Source organism: Rana temporaria, chromosome 8, assembly GCF_905171775.1.
Source record: "Rana temporaria chromosome 8, aRanTem1.1, whole genome shotgun sequence".
In the NCBI taxonomy this organism is placed as follows: domain Eukaryota; kingdom Metazoa; phylum Chordata; class Amphibia; order Anura; family Ranidae; genus Rana; species Rana temporaria.
This window is the reverse complement of record NC_053496.1, coordinates 156,388,795-156,415,221: the sequence shown is the minus strand read 5'-3', so window position 1 is coordinate 156,415,221 and position 26,427 is coordinate 156,388,795. Positions and strand designations below refer to the sequence as shown.

The window sequence follows — 26,427 nt, the reverse complement described above, 5'->3', positions numbered from 1 at the left end:
TAATGCAGTCTTGTGTCCACCATGCAGCCGTGTGCCCAGTGGGGGAACACAGTGATAACAGCTTTCATTTCAATAGCCGTGTTCCCGCCGCGCAATGTCATATACAGACCCGCCCCCTGGTAGGGGAACTTTGATAGACAGATCACCCCTCCAATCCCAGTGACGGGTGATCTGTCAATCAAAGTCCCGGGACCAGGGGGCGGGGCTGTATCTGACAGCGATCGGCGGGGAACATGGCTATTGAAATGAAAGCTGTTATTGCTGTGTTCCCCCCGCTGCGCTCTGAACACCTGGGCGGCTCTCTCTCTCTCTCTTCCCCCTGGCCTCCGTGATTGCTGGGAGAAGGACTCCCATTTGACACAGCCAAGCTGATGGCTCGCCCCCCCAACTCCCAGGCAGCCTTTCCTCGCCAGACCTCAGAATCCACTCGCAAAATGCGAGCAAGCGAGTGGATTTTTTGAGGGCTGCTATGGAGTCACCCATGCCACCCACTTCACTAAACTCTGATTTAAAAAACAAAATCCATTCAAGTATAATTTATCACCTTAAAGAGTTTTGTTAACCCAAAAAATAAATTAAAATAGATCCTGCACCTTTAAAGCATATTATATCACACAGTGCTTGTCCTGTGTCATTTGGCCCCCTGTAACACCTAAAAAACCTGGCTGATTCTCCCAGTTTCTCCCCATCCCTCTGTGGTCAGTTTACGTGCCTCTGTCATCAGCAGCCTGCTATCTGCTCTCCTCTCTGCTCCTGTGTCCTCCTCCCCCTCCCCTCTCTGTCTGTGTGTGAGCCACCCCTCCCCCCTCTTTCTGCTCTCATAACACTAACCTGTATACACCATCAGCACTGCCTCCCATTGAAGTGTCCCCCTCTGTGAATGAGCGGAGATTGCAATCACATGACAAGCCAGCTTTCTCCTCCTCTCCTCCCCTCCAGACTGACATCAACAGAGGAATCTCAGCTGCATCTCTCAGAGGAAGAAAGGAGAGAGCTTGACAGTCATGTGATCGCAATCTCGGCTGTGAAAAAAGGTATTTGCAGCATTTATTTTTATAAATCACACCCAGAGAGGGAAACTACAATAGGGCAGTGGCGGCCTGTCCATAGGGGGCGCCCGGGCACTGCTCCCCCCCCCCCTTTTGTAGTCACAAAAAAAAAACAGGCCCTTTGTTTTTACTTATACTAACTGCAGTGATGGCGGTCCGTCTATAGAGGGCGCTGCAGCGCCCCCCCCCCTCTGGGTCTCGCAAATAACATACATTCATGCATTGCATTAATGTATGTTATTGTTGCCAGCTGCCACTGGTCTATTCAGATGGCCGGACCTTGGGTTCCGGCTACCTGAATAACGGCAGCTGGTTGGCTGTGCGAAGTGCCTTCCGAGTACAGCCCTCGTCTCCCGGAAGCTTATCCAGGGGACGTACGGGGGGTGCTTACCTTGGATAAGACTGACGGCCGTCTCAGCCAATCAGGTTCGCTGATTCTGGTTATCGGTAACCTGATTGGCTGTAGCGTCATCGAGGGCGCAGAGGCGACAAAGGGCACAGTGGCATCAATTGGTACAGTGGTGATAAAGGGCACAGTGGTGACAATTAAAGAGCACAGTGACATGCACAGTGGCAACAATGGGCACAGTGGCAACAATTAAAGGGCACAGTGACATGCACAGTGGCATCAATGGGCACAATGGTGACAATGGGCACCGTGGCAACAATTAAAGGGCACAGTGACATGCACAGTGGCAACAATGGGCACAGTGGCGACAATTAAAGGGCACATGGGTGACAATTGGCACAGTGGCGACAATTGATGGCACAGTGGCTGCGTTTGATGGCATGGCACAGTGGAGACAATTGATAGCACAGTGGCTGCGTTTGATGGCATGGCACAGTGACTGCATTTGATGGCATGGAACAGTGGTGACAATTGATGGCACAGTGGCTGCGTTTGATGGAATGGCACAGTGGTGACAATTGATGGCACAGTGGCTGCGTTTGATGGCATGGCACAGTGGTGACAATTGATGGCACAGTGGCTGCGTTTGATGGCATGGCACAGTGGAGACATCTGATGGCACAGTGGCTGCGTTTGATGGCATGGCACAGTGACTGCATTTGATGGCATGGCACAGTGGTGACAATTCATGGCACAGTGGCTGCGTTTGATGACATGGCACAGTGGTGACAATTGATGGCACAGTGGCTGCGTTTGATGGCATGGCACAGTGGTGACAATTGATGGCACAGTGGCTGCATTTGATAGGCACAGTGAGGCTGCAATTTTTTTTTTTAGTTTGCGCCCCCCGAAAATTTTTAAGCACCAGCCGCCACTGCAATAGGGAACATTGCCAATGGTGTATACAGGTTAGAGTGGCTTAACAACTACTTTAACTCAAAATGTCCATTCTATTGCTTCCAGCCTCCTCCAAATCTCCAAATTCCTTTTTTTTCGCAGCTGTGATCTGACAACGATTGTAGGTTGACTACGTTCATTCTCCATGGTCCCACTGTATCTAGGCACATAGCCACCCTCTCCTGCTCCCTCCAGAGACACTGTCTGTAACTACACAGTGGTGTAGAGAAAGCCTCTTGAGGGGGGAGGGGGCGAACAGGAGTGTCGGGACACTATCTACTTTACAGATAGAGAAAAGGGCTGTGTGTTAGTGGGCATCCTGACACTCCTGCTCGCCCCCTCCCCCCTCGAGCCTTTTTCCACACCAGGAATAAAGTGTTGAATTACTGTGTTTAGTTACAGACAGAAGAACAGGAAGTGAGGATTTCTCAGAAGAAATAAAGACATTTAAAAGCAAAATCGAAGGATGAGATAAGTGAAGGAGGACTGCACTAAGGTAAAGGAAGCTATTTAGGGGGAAAAAAATTACCTTTACAACCCCTTTAATGCCACACTTTCACTTAGGTAAAGTCTCTTACGTCTGATTGTAAAGATGAAAAAAATGCTCTAAGTTCATAAAAGGTTTGAGCAGCTATATACCCCGCTAGCTCCGATCGATGTTGGCGATGTCAAGGAGACAGAGGCTCCCTCTTCCATATTTACTGGAGCTGCCCGCTGATTGTCCCCTACTGGACCGAGGTGCAACAACTGTTGGGCCGCCTCCTGGATGCACAGGTCCCCATGTCCCCCAAATTCTTCCTCCTGGGCCTATCTCCCCTGAGAATATCTGTGCCTTGTAGAAAGCTAACGCACCATATCCTCACAGCTGCCCGCTGCCTTGTAGCTCTAAATTGGAAAAAAACGCTCTCCCCCTGACCCGGGGGCCTTGCACGCTAGAATCAAAGATGTGGAGCTGATGGAGAGAATGACTGCCAGGATACAGGACAGATTGGAAGCCCACGACATGGTCTGGGGGCCTTGGCGCCTTCGGGAGGACCCGCCGTGATCAGGTAAACGAGCTAACTCGATGACCTTTCCCTCTTCTCCCCTCTCTACCCCCCATCCTATCACTTTTCTCTCCCTTCTTCCCTCCTTCCTCTTTTTGGGGGTACCCCTATGACCCCCTCCATGTTCAACGTTTCGCAGTGTACTTATGCATATTGATGTGATATGGCATTCCCGACTTCAGCTTTGTACTAGCTATTGGCAAGAAACATGTAGACGGCCCGCATTACTTATTACTTGAAAACATGCAACACAGGCAGATGCGTGCCTTATTTTCCTGTCTATCCTTATGCTGTGTCATATGTTCCTGTATGCTGTATGCAATCTTATTTTTTTAATAAAAAAAGTTATTTGGAAAAAAAAAAATGTTTGAGCAGGTACACTTAATATTTTGTTAGCCTATTGATGCAAAGCTCTTAATTTCCTTTTATGTTCACATTGCTTTTATGTTATTATTGTTAAAGTTGTTGTTGTTGTTAATATTTATTTTTGTAACTTAGAGCGGAGCTCCACCCTAAAGTGGAACTTCCGCTCATCGGAACCCCTCCCCCCTCCGGTGTCATATTTGCACCCACTTCTGGGAACACACTGCGGGGACCTGCGGGTAGTGCATCACAACCCCCCCATAAACCCCCCCCCCTCCCGTTGTGTTCTGGGAAACACACAGCTCCCAGAATACAGCAGGGGACCATTGAGGACAGCACAGCAAATCTAATATGGACTTTTGCCTCACTGAGGATGGCGGTGGGGGCAGCAGAGAGACGAGCGATTGCTCGTATTCTGCTGCCGACGTCTTTGGACTCCAGAACAGGTAAGTGTCCATTTATTAAAAGTCAGCAGCTGCAGTATTTGTAGCTGCTGGCTTTTAATATGTCATTTCATAAGATAAGTTACGAGGACATGTTTAGGGGCGGGGCAGGGTAGGGGTTGGGTGAGGCAACTGGTGGTGAGTAACTCTTAAAGGAGTTGAAAAGGCAGAAGGTCTTTTATCTTAATGCATTCCATGCATTAAGATAAAAAACTTTTGTGTGTAGCAGCCCCCCCAGCACCCCCTAATTACTTACCTGAGCCCCATCTCTCTCCAGTGATGTCCATGAATGTCTAAGCCGTCCGCGACACTCCTCCTGATTGGCTGAGACACAGCAGTGGCACCATTGGCTCCCGCGGCTGTCAATCAAACTCAGTCAGCCAATCAGGTAAGAGAGGGGAAGGTTTCAGGTCGGGGCTCCATGCCCCACACAGAGCTGTGACTCGGCTCCAGTGCCCCAATAGGAAGCTACTGGCTGTAGGGGCACTCGATAGGAGGGAGGGGCCAGGAGCAGCAAAGAGGGACCCGAGAAGAGGAGGATCCAAGCTGCTCTGTGAAAAACCAACAACACAGAGGAAGTAAGTATTATTTAATATAACTTTAGAATCACTTTAAGGCCTGGCTAGTAGCTCAGGACTTGAAATTGTGAGCCCTGGATTACATGGCCATTAAGTAGTGGATTTATATGGATTATTTTTGGAGTTTAAGAATATAATTTAGTGTCACTTTAAAGGCTCAAATCATGGCATTATTGTCAATCACTTCCTTTCGCATTAAAGGCAGTGCTGCTCAAATGTGTGTGTTCCCATGTAAAATGCAGCAAAAGTCCATGTTTGATCTGCTTCACCAGCGATGACCTGCTGGATTAAAAGAAATCAAAACGGGTCAAATGCAGCTTCGGAACTGTCATCCACAAGCACAGGTTCAATTTAACCACTTCCCGACGGCCATACGACTATATACGGCCGCAGGGTGGCTCTACTTCTCTGGAAGGCCGTGTTTTTACGGCCGCCCCTTTCCTCGTTCCCCGCGCGCGCTCCCGAGCACGCAGCGGGGGAACTGCTGTGCTGGCCGTGTCCCTTGGACACAGCCAAACACAGATCGCGGTAAATAGCCAATCACAGCGGCTATTTACAGCGCGATCTGTGCGGCCAATGAGAGATGATCTCATATGTAAACATATGAGATCATTTCTCATTGCCGGCTCTCACAATGACAGCGTCCTGTCAGGGAGAGAGGAGACGATCTGTGTCTCTTGTACATAGGGACACAGATCGGTCACCTCCCCCAGTCACCCCCCTTCCCCCACAGTTAGAACACTATATAGGGTACACATTTAACCCCTTCCTCACCCCCTAGTGTTAACCCCTTCAATGCCAGTCACATTTATACAGTAATTAGTGCATATTTATAGCACTGATTGCAGTATAAATGTGAATGGTGCCAAAAATGTGTCAAAAGTGTCCGATGTGTCCGCCATAATGTTGCCGTCCCATTAAAAATCGCAGATCGCCGCCATTACTAGTAAAAAAAATAAAAAAATAAAATAATTCTGTCCCCTATTGCGATTTTTTTTACCAAAAATATGTAGAAGAATACGTATCGGCCTAGACTGAGAAATTATTTATTTTTTTTTAAATTGTCGCTCTTTTTTTGTTTATAAAAAAAAAAATTTCAGTGTGTTTTTAAAAAATAAAAACGGGAGGTGATCAAATACCACCAAAAGAAAGCTCTACTTGTGGGAAAAAAAGGACGTCAATTTTGTTTGGGAGCCACGTCGCACGGCCGCGCAATTGTCAGTTAAAGCGACGCAGTGCCGGAAGCTGAAATTTCACTTGGTCAGGAGGGGGGTATATGTGCCCAGTAAGCAAGTGGTTAAAGTGTTTGTAATCCCTAACAGAAAACAAGCAGTTGCTCTCTGCAGCCATCTGACGTGCTCCCTGCTTAGTCAGACAAATAGCTTTGCAGTCAGAAAAGCATATGCTCCCTGCTGTAACGCACAGGGCCTCTGCAGACAGGCTTCTGTTTCCACACAGGGAGCAAAGTGCCTTCTTTATGGCATGTTGTCAAAGAGACAGGCTTTTCTATGCACGCTGTGACTTCTGCCTAAAGAACACAAACTGTAAAATTTACCTCAGCATCCTTCCAGGTGAGTTTCTGAGAGACGTATTTGTGACAAAAGCCAAGGTAGGAAATCCATCCATCTTTACATGGGCCCTGACAAAAATACTCTGGGTTCAAGTCATCTGGGCCCAATGGCAATTGTGGTTTTTCATGCTTTTCTTCTGATGAAGAACTCTTCCCGAAGTGGTTTTCCTTTGACTTAGAACCCTTATGGCTCTTTTCTTCTGATGAAGAACTCTTCCCGTGCTTCCCAAATATAAAGCCTACAAAAAGTGTTCTTGGGTTAGTGGTCTTAAATGGAATGTAGAGTATTTTTTAAATGTTTTCTTTATAAGGATTAAAAAATAATTTATGTACATGTTTCAGAGTGGAACTAAACTGAAAAATAATGTTTCTTGATGGTGACAACAGTAATCGATGCTTGTGCAATGTAATGGCTATTTGTAATCTTTATCAGAAGACCATGTAACAGGATGCCAATGCAGGAGAACAGTTTGGGGGACAGGAGGGGCCTAACTGAGAACCTTCATGGCACTAGGTATTATACTAGGTGCCATATCTAAAGAGGACACACTTGCCACCTTTCTGCCATTTTCAGGTATTATTTAAATGAAAGCTGTAGATTTAAAATATTTTGAAAATATATTTGCTTTGACATGAAAACACTAGATTAGTAACCAGGTTTGCATATACTTTAGTTATTTTCTACTAATGCCAGTAACAAAACATATGAACTTTAAATAAATGGCCTGGAAAAAGAATAGCTTCCCAGAAAAATGTCACAAAGTTGATCATGTCCACAGCACCTTGCTAACTGAAGCGAGAAAAGGAAGACGCTAAAAAAGAGCCATGAAACAGTAATTAAAGCCTGCAACACCACAAGCCACCACTAGAGGAAGACTAACCCAAATCTATCTGGCTGGACAGACACAGGCAGAAGCTAACCTTGCATACAATCTGGTGTGCTTCAAAAGCTAACTCTGCTTTTCACTGCTTGCACAGTCGCATCATTTATTCACTGGAAGTTGTAAACGAAAATACTACTAAGTCCCACTTACCACCATAGCAGAGGTACTGCAGTTCTCAATGCAAGGTCCAGTGTTGGGACACTTATCTCTTAAAGCGGGAGTTCACCCATTTGTAAAAAAAAATTTGTTCTCCCCTTAGCTTCCTGCTCGTTCGGTCTAGGGGAATCGGCTATTTGTATTAAAATATGAGCAGTACTTACCCGTTTTCGAGCTGCATCTTCTTCCGTCGCTTCCGGGTATGGGTCTTCGGGAGCGGGCGTTCCTTCTTGATTGACAGCCTTCCGAGAGGCTTCCGACGGTCGCATCCATCGCGTCACTCGTAGCCGAAAGAAGCCGAACGTCGGTGCGGCTCTATACTGCGCCTGCGCACCGACGTTCGGCTTCTTTCGGAAAATCGTGACGCGATGGATGCGACCGTCGGAAGCCTCTCGGAAGCCTGTCAATCAAGAAGGAACGCCCATTCCCGAAGCCCATACCCGGAAGCGACGGAGAGGATGCATCTCGTAAACGGGTAAGTACTGCACATATTTTAAAATAAATAGCCGATTCCCCTAGTAAAAACGAGCAGGAATCTAAGGGGGAAAAGTGCCCTCTAAGGGTGAACCCCCGCTTTAAGGAGGGTGAACCCCCGCTTTAATCTATTTAAAAATGATACAGAGTCTGGGATTAAACGTACCATTTTAGTGTTTAAAAACTTGGAAAGAAGATATGGACAGCCGCACACCAAAAAAACGTAAAAAGGTAGCCTTTTAATGGTAAAGGAAAGAAGGCACTACAAAAAACAGCAAGCAGTGGGGTATATAGCATTTCAGTGTTTGTAGATGATCCCTACAGGATGTCTACAGGATGTCTCCAATTTACAAATTTACCTCAATGCACTGTTTAATTGGGCAACTAGGTGGCAAATGAGGTTTAAATGTAAAGTTATGCACTTGGAGGCTGAAAACAAGCCTGAAACATACCTAATAGGAGGCAAACAGCTGGGGAAGTCAATGGTGGAGAAGGATCTGGATGTTCTGGTAGATCATGGACTTAGTAATAGCATAAAATGCCAAGCTACAGGCCCGGATTCAGATAGAATGCTCTATCTGCGGGCGTAACGTATCTTAGATACGTTACGCCGCTGTAACTTTGGGCGCAAGTTCCGTATGCAGAAAGAACTTGCGCCCTTAGTTACGGCGGCGTAACGTATGTGTGTCGGCGTAAGCCCGCCTAATTCAAATGGGGATGTTGTGGGCGTGTATTATTTAAATTTCGGGTGACCTCGCGTTTTTGACGGTTTTTTTTTAACGGCGCATGCACCGTTCGTGAAATATCCCAGTGTGCATTGCTCCAAAGTACGCCGCAAGGACGTATTGGAATCGACGTGAACTTAAATGACGTACAGCCCTATTCGCGAACGACTTACGCAAACGATGTAAAATTTTCAAAACTCGGCGCGGGAACAACGTCCATACTTAACATTAGCTACGCCTCATATAGCAGGGGTAACTATACGCCGAAAAAAGCCTAACGTAAAAGACATAAAAAAATGCGCCGGCGGGGCGTACGTTTCTGAATCGGCGTAAATACCCAATTAGCATATTTTACGCGTAACTATACGGAAGCGCCACCAAGCGGCCAGCGTAAATATGCAGCCTAAGATACGACGGTGTAAGACACTTACACCAGTCGGATCTTAGGGTAATCTATGAGTAACTGATTCTCTGAATCAGGCGCATAGATACGACGGCCCGCACTCAGAGATACGACGGCGTATCAGGAGATATGCCGTCGTATCTTGTATCTGAATCCGGGCCACAGTTTCTAAAGTGAGCAAAATACTTTCTTGGATTAAAAGAGGTATGCAAATCATTAGTAAGACCTCATCTGGAATAAGTAGTTCGGTTTTGGACACCAGTTCACAAACATTTCTGGGGAACTGGAGAAAGTGCGGAGAAGGGCAACCAAACTGATAAGAGGCATGGAGGAGCTCAGCTATGAGGAATAGATTAGAGGAAATGAATCTATTCCCTCTTGAGAAGATTCAAATAAGAGGAGCTATGGTCAACAAATATGGATATGTAAGTGGGCCATATAGTGAACTTGGTGTAGAGTTACTGGCCCGGATTCATATAGATTTCTCTATCTTTGTGCGGGCGTAACGTATCTCCGATACCTTACGCCGATGTAATTTTGGGCGCAAGTTCCGTATTCAGAAAGGACTTGCGCCCTTAGTTACGGCGGCGTAACGTATCTTGTCCGGCGTGAGCCCGCCTATTTCAAATGGGGATGATGTGGGCGTGTTTTATTAAAATGAATCGTGACCCCGCGTATTTGACGTATTATTTGAACGGCGCATGCGCCATTCGTGAAAAAATCCCAGTGCGCATGCTCGAAATTACGCCGCAAAGCCTCATTGGTTTTGATGTGAACGTAACTTACGCAAAGCCCTATTCGCGAACGACTTACGCAAACAACGTAAAATTTTCTAAATTTGACGCGGGAACGACGGCCATACTTAACATAGGATACGCCGCATATACCCCTCATATAGCAGGGGTAACTTTACGCCGGAAAAAGCCTAATGCAAACGACGTAAAAAAAATGCGTCGGGCGGACGTTGGTTTCTGAATCGGCGCATCTACCTAATTAGCATATTTATCGCGTAACTATACGGAAGCGTAAATATGCAGCCTAAGATACGACGGTCATTCCCTCTCCACATTTAGGAGAGCAAGGAGCTATTCTTTACCCCCAAGGGGAACCTGCCTGGGGAAACCAGAAACCCTTTTCAGGATTTACCTGGATTTAGCTGGATTTTGGACACAGGATTCCCAATCACTGGTGGATTTCCAACGCCACTCAAATTGAACCAATTGGTTCTATCCACTCTATGAGTGATACTAAATAGGGACTTCTCTGTATGGTGCAGCCTGTAATAGGAGACATCTGGGTCCCAGGACATCGAGGGGCTTTTTGGTTCACACCCTTGGGCGCGGAATTTTTAAACAATAGATGTAATACTTGTTTATGTCATGATGAAGAATGCGTAGCATTCGAAACACGTCGGCTTTCAGCTACAACTTACCTCCCAATTTGGTGATGGTACCGTATGCCGGACAGTATTTGCATCATTTATGATTTGTATAATGAACATTCATGTAATTTTTGAGATATTTTTGTAATAAATTGATATAATTTTTTTTAAATTTTGAAACCTTTTTTGTGTTGCCTACACAATCCCACCCCATGAGGTATATTCGAATAATTTCAAGATACGACGGTGTAAGACACTTACACCAGTCGGATCTTAGGGAAATCTATGCGTAACTGATTCTCTGAATCAAGCGCATAGATACGATGGCGTATCTTGTTTCTGACTGACTTTAGGTCATTGCAGAGGATAAGAGGGCGCTCTTTACATCTGAAGGAAAAAAGAGTTGACCCCCAAATACAGAAATGTTTCTTTGCAGTAAGAGTTGTGAAAATGTGAAATAGAATCCCTCAATAACTAGTTCTGGCCAGCTCAGTAGATTGTTTTAAAAAAAAATTAAATACATTCCCAAATCTACAAAACATAACTGGATATTAACATGTATAGGTAATAACTCCAGGGAATATCCATATTGCCTCCTAGTGGGTCAGGAATTTTTTTATTTTTCTCCGCACCGGAGCAAATTGGATCATGCTTTGTAGTGTTTTTTGCCATTCTATGGATTGGCTGTGGGTTTATAATGCTGTATACAGGTATGTTTCTATTTATTTATTCTATTTATTTATTTATTTACTTTCTATTGGCAGACATAGATGGACTTGTTTATTTTTTCCAACCTGACTAACTAGATGTAACTATGGCTAGAAGGGAAGGGGTTAACCGCTCCAAATGGGTGTACGGAAATGGAACTCTCCTCAGGGTGGAAGCAGCAGGTGCAGGCAAAAGCATGTAGCAATTAGAAGAGGGAAGGTCTGGACTCCAATAAAAACACCTTTATTGTGCAAAATAACAAAAGTACAATCCACAGCAGGGTACAGGATAAAAAACTGATGCGTTTCACACTCTCAACAGTGCTTAGTCATATGCCTAAGCACTGTTGAGAGTGTGAAACGTGTCAGCTTTTTTATCCTGTACCCTGCTGTGGTTTGTACTTTTGTTATTTTGCACAATAAAGGCGTTTTTATTGGAGTGTGGCTGTCCAGACCTTTCCTCTTCTAATATGTAACTATGGCTGTAGGTAATGTTGATGAGCTGGTTCTGATGGCTATATTGCAGTTTCTGACACCAGCGCATCATCTTGATCACAGCCATTCAAAACACATCATGGCTGTTGACAACAGAGACCACAAAACTTTTATTCAGTCCCTAAGGCCAAGACATACTATTTTGCATACACATTCAGCTCATAGCTTATACTTTTAGACGGAATAACTAATCTCCCCACGATTAGTATTTTGGATTTTACAGTATGAGAAATGGAATATGTGTGCTCTGAGAAAATGACAAATGATAGCAGACAGTTGGAGCCTCGGTATAGACCTATCTTGCCCTCCTAAGTAAGCAGTCATCTGGTATAGGGGATTCTTTGATGCCTTGATGTCCACCCCAAAAAGAACAGGTTCTAAAACCTATGCTGTTGTATTAGTTTACAGCTCATGGAGGGAGGTGCAATTTGGCCTTTTCTTCTTTGGTACTAAAGGATGTTATGGAGTTTGATTGGCCCCTATTGTTGATCTTAGTCCAGGTTGTGGTGTGCAGGGTGTTATGGGTAGGTAATAGAAAGACTCATGTCACATTATTTTACTAACATTATTGAAAAATAGATTGAATGTTTTTTAGAACCACTTATCAAGATTGAAGAGGGATTTTATACAGTCATTCTTTCAAAAGTCTTAAAGCTATTTTTCAGGTCAGTCAGTTAGTGTATCTGTCTTTACAGTATATTAAGGGGCCACAGATGAGCTGAAAGATTGTAGTGGAAGCTTCTATTTATTTCGAGTGGTAGGTGGTATCTGGGTCTCATGTATCATGGCCCTTTGTAAGTCCACTGTGGCATTTTAACCCACATTCTGCATTGACCCCTTTATGTTCCCCAAAGGTAGGTGCAACCAAGAACTCGGGTCTGCTTGTTAATTTAAAATATTAGCATTCAATAATTTTCGAATGACCCCCTTAATATGATATATTTTTCAGAATATGGAGCTACATGTGAAGACCATGTTTCTTACCTTGAGAATCAGGAAGTAAAGACAGTAAAGTCACCATTAAGACCAAAGATGGCAACAACGACATTTTAGACCTACAGAGTGAAGAAGAAACATAGTTATATAGTTAATCAGGATGAAAATAAATACATGTTCTTCAAGTTTAACATGGAATCAAAAATAAAAATAACAAAACCTTGTATGCTCAGAAGCATAAACCTTCAGTTTCTTCAGAGGAAGGCACAAAAAACCCTTAAAGTGGATGTAAACCCGAATTCCTTTTTTTTTTAAATTAAGTCTTGCACCTTGTACAGTATAGGATTTCATGTCATCTGTGCCCAGTCTTGCCACGAAGGGTTAATCCAGCTCTGAGCAGTCCTCTTATCTTTTTTCAGTGAGATAAAAACTGACACATAGAGAAATAGGAGTTTGTTCTTCCCCCTTGCTGTGAGTGACAGGTGATTAACATATCTCATGCACAAGCCTGAGAGAGGCATTCTGTGTACTTCAGATCCCCTCATCCTTTCTTCTCCAGCTCTCTGTTACATACATAGTAGGTGAGGTTGAAAATAAGACACCAGTCCATCAGGTCCAACCTATATGTGTACTGTATTTATTGGCGTATAACACTCACTTTTTTACCCTGAAAATAGAGGGTAAACTGTGCCTGCGTGTTATACGCAGGGGGCTGTGGAAAGCTTTTTTCCTGAAAATTCCCTCTTAAAGTTAGGGTGCGTGTTATACGCCTGTGCATGTTATATGCCGATAAATACGGTAATTATAGTTCAATATTACACTGTATATCCCTGTATGTTGCAGTCATTCAGGTGCCTATCTAATAGTTTTTGAAACAAAACAAACGATGCCCCCCACTGAAACCACCGCCTGTGGAAGGAAATTCCACATTCTTGTGGCTCTTACAGTAAATAACCCTTTACGCAGTTTAAGGTTAAACCTCTTTTCTTCTAATTTTAGTAAGTGGCCACGTGTCTTATTAAACTCCCTTCGCGAAAAAGTTTTATCCCTATTGTGGGGTCACCAGTATGAGGTATTTGTAAATTGACATCATGTCCCCTTTCAAGCGTCTCTTCTCCAGAGAGAATAAGTTCAGTGCTTGCAACCTTTCTTCATAACCAATATCCTCCAGACATTTAATTGGCTTTGTTTCCCTTGTTTGTACTTGCTCCATTTCCAGTGCATCCTTCCGGAGGACTGGTGCCCAGAACTGGACAGCATACTCCAGGAGAGGCCGGACCAGGGTCTTGTAGAGTGGGAGAATTATCGCTTTATCTCTGGAGTTAATCCCCTTTTTAAGGCATACCAATATTCTTTTTGCTTTGTTAGCAGCAGCTTGGCATTGCATGCTTTTGCTGAGCCCATCATCTACTAGGACCCCCAGGTCCTTTTCTATCCTAGATTCCCCTGAGTATAACCCATTTATCACCACCTTCTGATCTAGCCCTTGTAGCCAGCTTTTAATCCATGTACTCACCCTATGGTCCATGCCAACGTACATTACTTTGTACAGTAAACGTTTATCTGGAACTGTGTCAAATGCTTTTGCAAAGTCCAGATACACTACGTCTACGGGTCTTCCTTTATCTAGATGGCAGCTCACCTCCTCATAGAAGGCTAATAGATTGGTTTGGCAAGAATATTTTTTCATGAATCCATCTGATTACTGCTAATGATACCGTTTTCATTATTAAAATCTTGTATATAGTCCCTTATCATCTCCTCCAAGAGCTTGCATACTATTGATGTTAGGCTAACTGATCTGTAATTCCATGGGATGTATTTTGGCCCTTATTTAAATATTGGGGCTACATTGGCTTTTCTCCAATAAGCTGGTACCATTCCGGTCAGTAGACTGTCAATAAAAATTAGGAACAATGGTCTGGCAATTACTTGACTGAGTTCCCAAGCCATCTGGTCCCAGGGATTTATTAATGTTAAGTTTCCCAAGTCTATTTCCAATTCTATCCTCTGTTAGCCATGAGGGTTCTTCCTGTGATGTGTCATGAGGACAAACACTGCAGTTTTGGTTACTGAAGCCCCCAATTCCATTGTGAAGACTTAGAAGAATAATGTCAGAGAAACATATTGGATTCTGAACACTAGATGGCAGCAAAGTTGTCAGTGGGAGCTGTCAAAGTAACCTTCAGCTGCAGACTGGCTGTCACATGACACGCACCACATGACTTCCACATGACTTCCTTGCTGCCTATAAAGCTGAGCAGATGCCCAAAGGAAATTGCTGGTTTGTCTTCAGCTTCCTGTACCTGAGTTCCTGTTTCCTGATTACCTGCTGTGACCCGGATTGACCCTGACTTACTCTGATCTTCTCCTGGACCCGACCTTGGCTTGTTTTATGGACTTTGTTCCTGCCTCCTGTGTTTGACCCTCGGCCTGTGACCCAGATTCACCTTCAGACTCCTGTGCTTTGACCTTCTGCTTGTGTCCTGGTTTTGGCTCCTGTGTCCAGTGCCTTGACCCCCAGTCTGTATCCTGGATTGTCTGCTTACCTGTGTTTGAGCCTCAGCCTGCTCTGGACATTTTACCTGTCTTCTTCTTCTGGACCCTGATACCCATCAGTCCCTGCTCCGGTTCTACAGGACTTCCACGCAAGCTCTACCCTGCCTGCTGGTAGCTTGTGCCTCTTGGTGCCATCCACCCTCTGTACCACCTCCAGGGGGCGGACTGCGCTTAGTCGCAACAGTGAACCGCTCTCGGCATCTTAGCCTTGGTAAGTACCCTATTCTGATAAATAAATTCAATACCTTTGCCTTCTCCCCATCCTTTGTAACCAGATGTCCTCCTCATTCTTTATGGGACCAATATGGTCCGTCCTCCCTTTTTTACTGTTTATATACTTAAATAATTTTTGGGGATTTTTTGCTCTCCTCCCCTATGTGTCTTTCGTGTCCTGGATGGCTTAACTACAATGTAAACTTCTTAGCTGCCCTAATTGCACCCTTACATATCTTGTTGCATTCTTTGTAAAGTCTGAATGCTGATGATGATCCTTCAGGCTTGTATTTTTTTAAAGCATTCTCCTTTGCTTTTATATGCATTTTTGCATTAGAGTTAAGCCATCCAGGACTTTTGTTCGCTCTTTTAAATATCCCTATTTCCCAATGGGATGCACTGGCTAATGCCCTTATTTAATATGCACTTAAAGCAAACCCATCTCTCCTCTGTGTTCTTTGTTTCTAATATTTCATCCCAATTTATATCTTCTAGCAAGGTTCATAGTTTAGGGACATTGGCTCTTTTGAAATTCAGAGTCTTTGTGTTCCCCTTGTGTTACCTGTTTGTGTGAGTTATACTAAAGCCAATTGACCTGTGATTGCTGTTTTCTAAACTGCCCCGTATTTCTACATCCGTGATCAGGTCTGTATTGTTGGTAATCAGTAGATTTTAGTTTCTAGTTGGTGCGTTTACCATCTGACCCATTAAATTGTCCTGCAAGACATTTAGGAACTGGCCAGCCTAAGGCCGCGTACACACGATCGGTTAAACCGATGAGAATGGTCTGATGGACCGTTTTCATCGGTCCAAACCGATCGTGTGTGGATGGATTCCTAACCGATGGGGGGAAAAAAACGATCGTTAGTAGGCACAACCATCGGTTAAAAATCCATGCATGCTCAGAATCAAGTTGACGCATGATTGGAAGCATTGAACTTCGTTTTTTTCAGCACGTCGTTGTGTTTTACGTCATCGCGTTCTGACACGATCGTTTTTTTTAACCGATGGTGTGCAGGCGTGACGGACCATCAGTCAGCTTCATCGGTTAACCGATGAAAATGGTCCATTGGTCCGTATGCGCAGTTCATAAAAACACCATGGGCCAGATTCACGAACGAGTTACGCTGGCGTATCTATTGATACGCCGCGTAATTTAAAAGTTGTGCCGTCGTATCTCTGCGCGGTATTCTGGGAACAAGATATGCCTGAAATATGGCTTCAGCCGACCGACCTAAGTCTTAGTACGCCGTCGTATCTAGGGTGCATATTTACGCTGGCCGCTAGGGGCTCTTCCATAGATTTACGCGTTGAATATGTAAATTAGGTAGATACACCGATTCACGAACGTACTTGTGGCCGCTACGCCGTTTACGTTGGGCTTACGTCCGGCGTAAAGTTACCCCTGCTATATGAGGCGCAGCCAATGCAAAGTATGGACGTCGGCAAGTGTATCTTTTTAGGTCGTTTACGTAAGTCGTACGTGAATGGGGCTGTGCGTAGGTTACGTTCACGTCACAGACAATGGGCCTGCCGTATCTTATGGAGTAAATTTAACATGATACTGAGCATGCGTGCGCATGCACCGTTCGTTAGGCGTGTCATTTAAGTGGGGTCACGATTGATTTACATCCAACACGCCCACCTCGTCCACATTTGAATTACGCAGGCTTACGCCGGCCCATTTACGCTACGCCGCCGCAACTTACGGAGCAAGTGCTTTGTGAATACTGCACTTGCCCGTCTAAGTTGCGGAGGCGTAGCGTAAATAGGATACGCTACGCTCGCACAAAGATACGCCAGGATACGTGAATCTGGCCCTATGTGATTGATTTACTAAAGGAAAATAGACTGTGCAATTGCAATCTGCAAGAGCAGTTACTCCAGAGCTTAGTAAATGAGCAGAAGCCCTGCTCACTTCAATTATCCAATCATGTGAAAGCAAAAACACATTTTTTTTCTATTTCTTGCATTTGATTGGAGACTCTTTGCAAAATGAAGCATTACCTTATTTTCTAAGCTCTGAAGCAACTGCACTTTGCATAGTGCACAGTCTATTTGCATTTAGTAAATCAACCCCTGTATTTTACTGTGCTATTTTACACGTGCTGTGGTGCAAGTAAATGCTCCAAAGTGCCGTCCAAACTCCTTTGTGATAACACAGCACCATGTAACCCCCTCCCTGAGCACACAACAATCTCACCATAAGGCATATAACAAAAACTGTACTAAGTTCAAATGATGGTAATGTCACACTGTTTAAAAACACACAAACGCTACATCTTGGCAAAAAATGCTCTCTGCATATTACAGGTTAATCCTCCTGGTCCAGTCCCACCATCATCTCTCATACATATATAAAGGGGGAAAGAAGTGCCCCTAGTTTAAAATGCTCCAAATTTATTGATCATACATACATACTGTAAGTATTGCACTTACAATAGGTGAGTGTCAGCCGGACACTAAGGAATGAACGCTCAAGTTCTGTAAGCACTGTTGGCTCTGACTGTCTCCAAGTGGACAGGCTGTGCGGGATAACGTCACAAACCAAGCTACACTTTACGCGTTTCAGCATCAAGCTGTCATCGGAGGTGGAGACTCTGTGGAGGCCAAACAATCACTCCCAGGACTCCTTGTTCTTCTTTTACACTGAAGATTATTCTTAACGACATTGGCTTTTTGTTTGGGGTTGTTGTCCTGCTTCACAATAAATCTGAGGCCAATCACACACTGTCCTGATGGATAAGAATCTGCCTATATTTCTCAGCTTTGAGGACACCATTGATCCTGACCCAATCTCCAATTCCATTTGCAGAAATGCAGCCCCACCTTGCAAGGAACCTCCACCATGCTTCACTCTTGCCTGCAGACACTTATTATTGTACTGCTTTTCAGTCCTTCGGCAAATAAACTGCCTTCTACTACAGCCAAATATTTCAAATTTTGACCCATCGGTCCAGAGCACCTGCCGCCATTTTTCTGAACCCCAGTTCCTTTGTTTTCATGCATAGTTAAAGGATCACTAAAGGAGATTTTTTTTTTTTGCTGAAATGACTGTTTACAGGGTATAGAGACATAATAGTTAACCGATTTCCTTTTAAAAACGATTAAAAATTGATAAAAATCAATCATATAATGTGCCTCTTAGATGCAAAAACGAAAGTGAAACTAGTTTAGTCTTTGCATGGTTTCTTTTTTGGCTCTGTGCTGGACAGTGCCATAGAGAGTCATGGCTAGGAAAACGAAACTAAACTCTCCCATGACTTTTTTCATACGGAGCCAGACAACCAGGAAGTGTCCAGAACAGAGTAGTATTACAGCAACATCAGAGCAAAAACGAGCAATGAGGACATGAAACCAGGACTGCAGTAAGGTAAAGGAAGCTATTTAGCTAAAAAAAAAAAATCCTCTAGTGACGCTTTAAGTTGCTTAGCCTTGTTTCCATGTCAGAGGTAGGGTTATTTGGCTGCAATTCTTCCATGAGGCCACTTCTGGGCAGACTTCTCTGGATAGTGGATGAGTGTACCTGGGTCCCACCGGTTTCCACCAGTTCTGTACTAATGGCACTGCTGGATATCTTCCGATGTTGAAGGGAAGTAAGCATGATGTGTCTTTCATCTGCTGCATTAAAGTACACTTTACTTAAGGCAAACCCTTTTATTTTTTTAATTTTGGATAGAGTGGAGAGGGATTAGAACACTTTTTATTTTTATAGCTGTCTGTGCCCCCGTTAGAGTGAATTACCCTCTTTCTTTATCCTTTTTACCATTATAATTGAAGGTGAATTTTTGGTTGTCCTCAGAAAAGCAATAGAGGGAATATCTTCCAAGGTGGACACTAGTTTTGATGGCCTGGGGTCCCCAAGGAATTCCCTTTAATTTGCAGGGAATTCCTGTCGCTTCCTGTTTGGTTAAAGAACAGGGAGTGAAGGGAAATCTCTGCAATGGAACATATATGGCGAATTTTTTTTTTTTTAACAGGGTTGTATCCTTCCCTTGCTCTATCCATAATGAAAAAAAAAAGTTTAGCCTATAGTTCCACTTTAAGTTTCCTTGGCCGACCACTGCATCCACGGTTTTCAACATTGCCCATGTCTATATATAAAATTATTTTTATAACAATTTTTTTTATTTTCTTCCCATATTTCCTATGTGTACCTGACATCCTAACTTTGTTTTGACACTGATACCACTTACATACCAGTCAAAACTACCCTGATCACAATCTTTATGCGTTATTTGTAGCTCTGATGAAGGAGGCCCTTTAGGCTTCATTCAGACGAGGCGGACTTCGTCACTACGGAATCCGCCAGCTCAGCGGGAGATCTCCGCTGAGCTGGCGGATGACAGGTCCCTCTTTGCTCACTGAGCGGGGAGGGGCTTGTCGAGCGCTGCTGTCTCCTATGGAGAGATCTGATGAAAACAGACAGCATGTCCGTTTTCATCAGATCTCACCCAATCCCATTCCACCATGGACGGATGGTGACGTATCGCCATACGTCTGATTTTAGCGGATCAGATCGGGTCGGATGTCAGCGGACATGTCACTGCTGACATCTGACGCTTCATAGGCTTGCATGGAGCGCCCGTTCAGGTCCCCCGACAAACTGACAGGCGGATCTTAACAGTTCGACCGTATGAAAGGGGCCTTAAACCCTGAAACGCATTGAACTTTTATGACATAGTCTGAATAACATTAAATTGGGACTTTATATTATCTGCATTTAGCACATAGAGTGGAGAGGGATTAGAACACTAACCTTCAGCCTCCATTCTGGGAAGAGCAGTATAAACAGAATAAATTCCTTAAGATCTGACTGAGAACATCAACTACTTTTAATTGTCCAGTGCCCCACACCTTTCTTTTACTTCCCAGGTTTTTATTGCAGTTTTTGCAATACTTTCCGAGGCACTGACCAGGAACATGCACAAAGGAAAGTCAGAGAAAAGGTCAGAAACCCTGATCTGTGTACGTGTTCTAGGTCAATGACTCAAAGTGTTGAAGCCAAAGGGACCACATGACCATGTAAGAGTTTTATCTAAAAGCCAATGGAAAAACAAAAGTGCAGAAGGGCTCTCATAGTGTAGTAAGTAAAAACAATGTATTAAATATAAGCACATTAAACACACAATTTGCATTCATAAGAGCAGCAGTACATATCCACCATAAAATACTAACTGTCCCGGAGTTCGGCTTTAGGTGTCAGACTAGATATTTCAATTTTTGGTGGCTACTGAGAGTTAAATCACCTAAAATATTTTTCTTCCCCCTCGGGAACTCAGGAACTATTTGTGCGATTCTAATGCCGCGTACACATCATTTTTCAGGTTCTGAAAAACGACAAAAAAAAAATTCGAACATGCTGCATTTTTAAACGTCGTTTTAAACTATGTCATTTTTCGGGTTGTAAAAAATGATCGTGTGTGGGCTAAAACAACGTAAAATACCTGCGTATGCTCAGAAGCAAGTTATGAGACAGGAGGGCTTGTTCGGGTAAAACTACCGTTCATAATGGAGTAAGCACATTCATCACGCTGTAACAGACAAAAAAGCGCGAATCGTCTTTTACTATCACGGAATCAGCGAAAGCAGCCTAAAGGCGAATGGAACTTCCCCTTTATAGTGCGGTCGTACGTGTTGTACGTCACCGCGCTTTGCTAGATCATTTTTTAAAAACTATGGAGTGTAGGCAACGTCGTTTAAACGATGAAGTTGGGAAAACGATGTTTTTTGGACATGATGAAAATGATCATGTGTACGCGGCATTATGCTGAGTTATCACATCTGCATACTTGCTGTGCCAATTAAGAGGGGTTCCCACCATTGCTGACTCTTATCTACATTTATATTATGAAGCTGGAACACACATAGGTGGGCAGGAACACCCAAAACTCCAAGGTGGATAGGAACAGCATCAGGAATTGCAGCAGGAAATCACTCTGTTGAAAGAGTCAAGACTCAGCTTCCACAGATGATTAAAATAATTGTGTATTTAACCTCTCTGGTACAAAAAGAGGTAGAAAATAAAAAATGTTGCCGTTGTCTTAAAAACAGAAATCTTCCCATACATAGACCAGTTTTTAGTAATAACTGTTTAGGGGGTATGTGCTCTCACTTTGGGGAGATCTCTTCTCCTGTGCCTATGGGACAGGAAGTCAAGGGAAATATCTCCAATAGAATACAGACATAAAAACAAAATGACAAGGTTTTCAAAGTGTTTGTCCAGCCAAGCATCTTTTTTTAGTTTTACAATAGAGTGTAAAAGAGTTAGAACACCTGTTTGGAATGTAAAGCCATCCAGGACATTAGCCCATCACATGGACCTCATCTACATTCTCAGCGTGTGGTAGCAAAAAATACACACAGATGAGCCATGTTTTACCACCCCCTAACTAGTTCTCCTTAAAGGGGTTGTAAAGGTAAATGTTTTTTCACCTTAATGCTTCCTATGCATTAAGGTGAAAAAACATCCGACAATACTTACCTGAGTCCTCGAAAGTCCCGCGCTCGCCTCCCGTCATCCTCCTTGTTTCTGAGCCTGGCCATTGATTGGCTACACTGGATAGATTGAAAGATAGGCTCGCGCTGCCGTCAATCACATCCAATGACGCGGCACGCCGGGGGCGGGGCCGAGTGATACAGTAAGCGGCAATATCCGCCGGTGATCTGCCGAGCTGGTTCCAGCTATGGTATTTGTTCCTCTTAACAGCTGACGATCAGCTGTTGCGTTCGGCTATTTCCGTAGCCTGCTACTGCGCATGCCCGGAGTCTGCGCAGTCGGTTGTGGAACTTCTCAGATGGTGGAACAAGAACTCGGGTCACAGTCTCATCTTCTCCCCCTCCTCCTCCTCCCTCCCTGAGGCCACTATGGGGCCTCCCCCGCCCGGGTGCTCGCTGACTGGTGCCCTGGATGGCCGGGTGACGCAGGCCGTGTGTGTGTGAGAGGAATGGCAGCCGCTCTATTGTCAGTCAGTGAGCTCCTCCTGCTCCATCAGCCCCATAGAGCTGCACACAGCCCCCCTCTCCGGTGCTCCGGGATCCCGCATGCCGCGGACACAACACAATGTATAAAATAAATGAATGCAAACTAAAAAAAAAAAAGTAAATAAAAGCGCCGTGTGCACGCCTCTCAGCAGCTGCCCATTCCGCCGGTGATCTGCCGAGCTGTGTTCCTCTTAACAGCTGACGATCAGCAGTTGCGTTCGGCTATTTCCGTAGCCTGACCGTAGCCTGTTACTGCGCATGCCCTGAGTCTGCGCAGTCGGTTGTGGAACTTCTAAGATGGTGGAACAAGAATGTTAAGACACCGGCTGTATCACGGGAACGCACCCGCAGGAAGCAACACAATGCAAACTCGCTCGCATTAAGGTGTTGAGTTCTTGCGGGGAGGAGCCGAGACAGCCGAGGGACCCCAGAAGACCAGGTTCGAGGACACTCTGTGCAAAACGAGCTGCACAGTGGAGGTAAGTATAACATGTTTGTTATTTAAAAAAATATATTTAAAAATAATATATTTAAAAATATATTTACTTTACAACCGCTTTAAGCTACAAAGGCAGCTGATAGAGTACACATGCCGTAACACTTTTCATCACTGTGCAACAAAAACATTCCTTCCTTGTTGAACTCGATGGGGACTACCACCTGCCAAACGCAAATCGATTCATCTGAATAGGGCCATGTCACAACCGCCCCACAACCACTTGCATTGCACACGGTTGTGGCTCAGTGGTGCAGGTTTTGTATGGGCTAATGCTAGTGTAAACAGACCTCCCCTGACGGGTTTTACTAAACAGAAATAAATGTGTTCTTACACGATTTTGGGAAAGGTGTCTGCTTTTTATTTGAAATAAGAATTTAAATTGAAGAGCCACACCTCTGCTACAAGGTCCAGAAACAACTTTATTCCATTAACAGTCAGGGGTACAATTTATAAAATAGCCAACACGTTTCAACAGAACATGAGAAGGTTTCCATATCAGTCTGATATTACTACAGTATCCCCTCCACATGGTCATAATTTGCTTCAATTTAAATTTTTGTTACATTGCACGGATACTGGGGTATAGAATCTACCTGCCCAGGAACCAGATCATTTACACCAATATCAGTACCTTAAAGCGGGGTTCCAACCACAATTAGCATTTTTTAAATGTACGTCCTTTCATCATGCGTTTTTATAACATAAATCCAGTCACTTACTATTTTACAATAGTTATTAAAAAAAGATCGTTTATAAAACTATGTCAACACCGTTGTCATTTTGCTTGTGGGCATTATGAAGCATACAAGAACTTAGGGCCAGATTCACAAAGGAGATACGACGGAGTATCTCAGATACTCCGTCGTATCTCTTGTTCTATCTATGCGACTGATTCATAGAACCAGTTACGCATAGATAGCCAGAAGATCCGACAGGTGTAATTGTTTTACACTGTCGGATCTTAGGATGCAGTACCGCTGCTGCCGCTGGGGGGAGTTCGTGTCGTAAACCAGCGTCGGGTATGCAAATTAGGAGTTACGGCGATCCACGAAGATTTTTCCCGTCGTTACGGCGCCGCTAGTGTTAGATTTCCGTCGCAAAGATAGGGCTGCTTTAACATGGTGTAAAAGTACTCCACCATGTTAAAGTATGCCTGTCTTTCCCGAGTCGCTTTTGAATTTTTTTTAAATCTTTTATTTTTCCCGGCGTAAATCTTTTTTCACGTCGCGATTCACAAAACGTTGGCGCGTCGTAATTTCGCGCAAAGCACGTCGGGAAATTTTCGACGGGAGCATGCACAGTACGTCCGGCGTGGGAGCGCGCCTAATTTAAATGGTACCCGCCCCATTTGAATTGGGCCACCTTGCACCGGACCTGTTTACGATACACCACCGCAAATTTCCAGGTAAGTGCGTTGTGGATCGGGCACTAAATCTGAAAAATTGCGGCGGTGTAACGTAAACCGGTTACGTTACGCTGCGCCCGCTCTACGTGAATCTGGCCCTTACTTCCTGGAAGTCTTGGATGGGGAGTGATAATTGGGTAGCCCACTGCATCCTGGGAAATTATGACACACATTTCCCAGGAGCATTAGAGGGAGATGAAGTCAGGATCCTAGGTGATTCCAAAGGCAGATTTCGTGGGACTGCATAGCAACAGGCATTTCCAGATGAGTAAAAAAAAAATATATTTTTTCTTTTTTAGGTCTAATGAGCACAATAATGAAAAAAAAATTGGGATGGAAACTCCACTTTAAGGTAACAATACCAGTAAGACCCTATGGGGGAGATTTAGTAAAAAACTGTAGCACTCAGAATCTGGTGCAGCGATGCATGGTAGCCAATCAGCATCTAACTTTTAGCTTGTTCTAGATGGCCCCACGTACATTTACTGCAGCAGGGCAGTCTCTCTGGGCGAAATCACGTACCTGTATGTGATTTTGTTCTTCCTGGTCTGGGGCAAGCACACGTTCTGCCGATCGGACCGTTCCTGAGGCAGACAGAATGGCGATCTGCCTATGTAAACAAGGCAGATCGCCATTCTGTGACAGGAGAAGACAGAGATCTTCCTGTCTTCTTACAGTACAAGCACCCCCCCCCCCTGTTAGAAAGCACTCCCTAGGTACACATTTAACCCTGTGATTTGCCCTGATGTTAACCCCTTCCCTGCCAGTGTCTTTAGTACAGAGACAGTGCATATTATTTAGAACTGATCACTATATTAGTGTCACTGGTCCCCAAAAATGATCACTTAGTGTCCGATTTGTCTGCCGCAATCCCGCTATAAGTTGCTGATAAAAATACCACAAAAATATCCCATAGTTTGTAGACGCTATAACTTTTGCGCAAACCAATCAATATATGCTGATTGGGATTATTTTTTACCAATAATTTGTAGCAGAATACATATTAGCCTAAATTGATGAAGAAAATAGATTTTTAAAAAAATTTTTACTGTGTGTGTTTTATAGCAGAAAGTAAAAAAAATACTGTTTTTTTTTTTCAAAATTGTAGGTCCTTTTTTTGTTTATAGCGCAAAAAATAATAACTACAGAGGTGATCAAATACCACCAAAAGACAGTTATATTTGTGGGAAAAAAAGGATATCAATTTTATTTGTGTAAAATGTCATATGACCCGCAATCGTTGGTTAAAGTAACGCAGTGCCGGCTATATTGCTATACAACTGTACTATATGTAAAAATGCTGTTCTACATTGTTTATGTGATGGCCTGGACTCGCCTTTCGTGGTATAAAAAAAATAGTAACACAGTGCCGTATCGCAAAAAAATGGCCTGATCATGAAGGGACAGTAACACCTTCCATGGCTGAAGTGGTTAATTAAGCTTTTGGCAATAAAGCCTGGAAGCTGATCAGTTTCTATGCAGCGCAGCACCAGATTTTGCATGCTTCAGGTTTAGTAAATAACCCTCTATGGGCCCAGCATTATCTTTTCACTTTCCTAAAGGCTTTTTATTTCTGACAGTCTCCCTATGGGAGCAAATCTCTCAAATTGAACCCCAGCCAGCACAAAAAAAATAAAATAATTTGATCTATTCTAATCCCACTCTATCTAAAAAAGAAATTATTTTGGCTAGACAATTCCCCATTCTATCCTAAAAAAAAAAAAAGGCTTTGATTTATAAACATTTTTGTTATGAACTATGGTTTGAAAATGAGGTAACTCAGGTATAGCAACCCACACTGAGCTTAGATTGTCTGCAATGACTTTGCTCAGGGGTCCTGTATTCTTATATCTATAACAGTACTGAATAGAGTTACATACCTGTAGGTGTTGTCTCAATGCCTCCTCTCCAGTAACAGAGAGGACCTTTATATATCTGCAGAACTGGTTGAAGGTGCAGTAAAATGCCAGCAATGAGATTTATGTTGTTTGTCTTCTGAATATATAGGTGGTAAAAAGATTTACACACCCACTGTGCAAACACAAGTGTGTAACCAGTCACCCCTCTCCAGTGCCGATCCTGACCTCCCTGGGGCCCTAAGCAAAATGACATGTCACATTAAAGTTGAGAAGCTGGGGGGGGGGGGGGGGGGGGCGGCGCTGCCGACAGTGACATGTCAGCTTAAGCCCTGGTTCACACTGGGCTGCGGGAGTGAAGCCGTGCGAGTTCAGCTGAACTCGCACGATTTCAC

General features: G+C 44.0%; 1 protein-coding gene across 1 annotated transcript in view; it reads right to left on the bottom strand.

Moving 5' to 3' along the window:
* Positions 1 to 26,162, bottom strand: part of LOC120909258 (snaclec botrocetin subunit alpha-like) — a 43,671-nt gene extending 17,509 nt beyond the window's left edge. Inside the window, exons 1-3 of the mRNA XM_040320989.1 lie at positions 26,057 to 26,162; positions 12,565 to 12,635; positions 6,341 to 6,594 (exon numbers count right to left, since the gene is read on the bottom strand). Coding sequence (XP_040176923.1) covers positions 6,341 to 6,594; positions 12,565 to 12,628 — 318 coding nt within the window. The 5' untranslated portion in view covers positions 12,629 to 12,635; positions 26,057 to 26,162. The remainder of the gene's footprint in view (positions 1 to 6,340; positions 6,595 to 12,564; positions 12,636 to 26,056) is intronic.
* Positions 26,163 to 26,427: the final 265 nt, after the last annotated feature.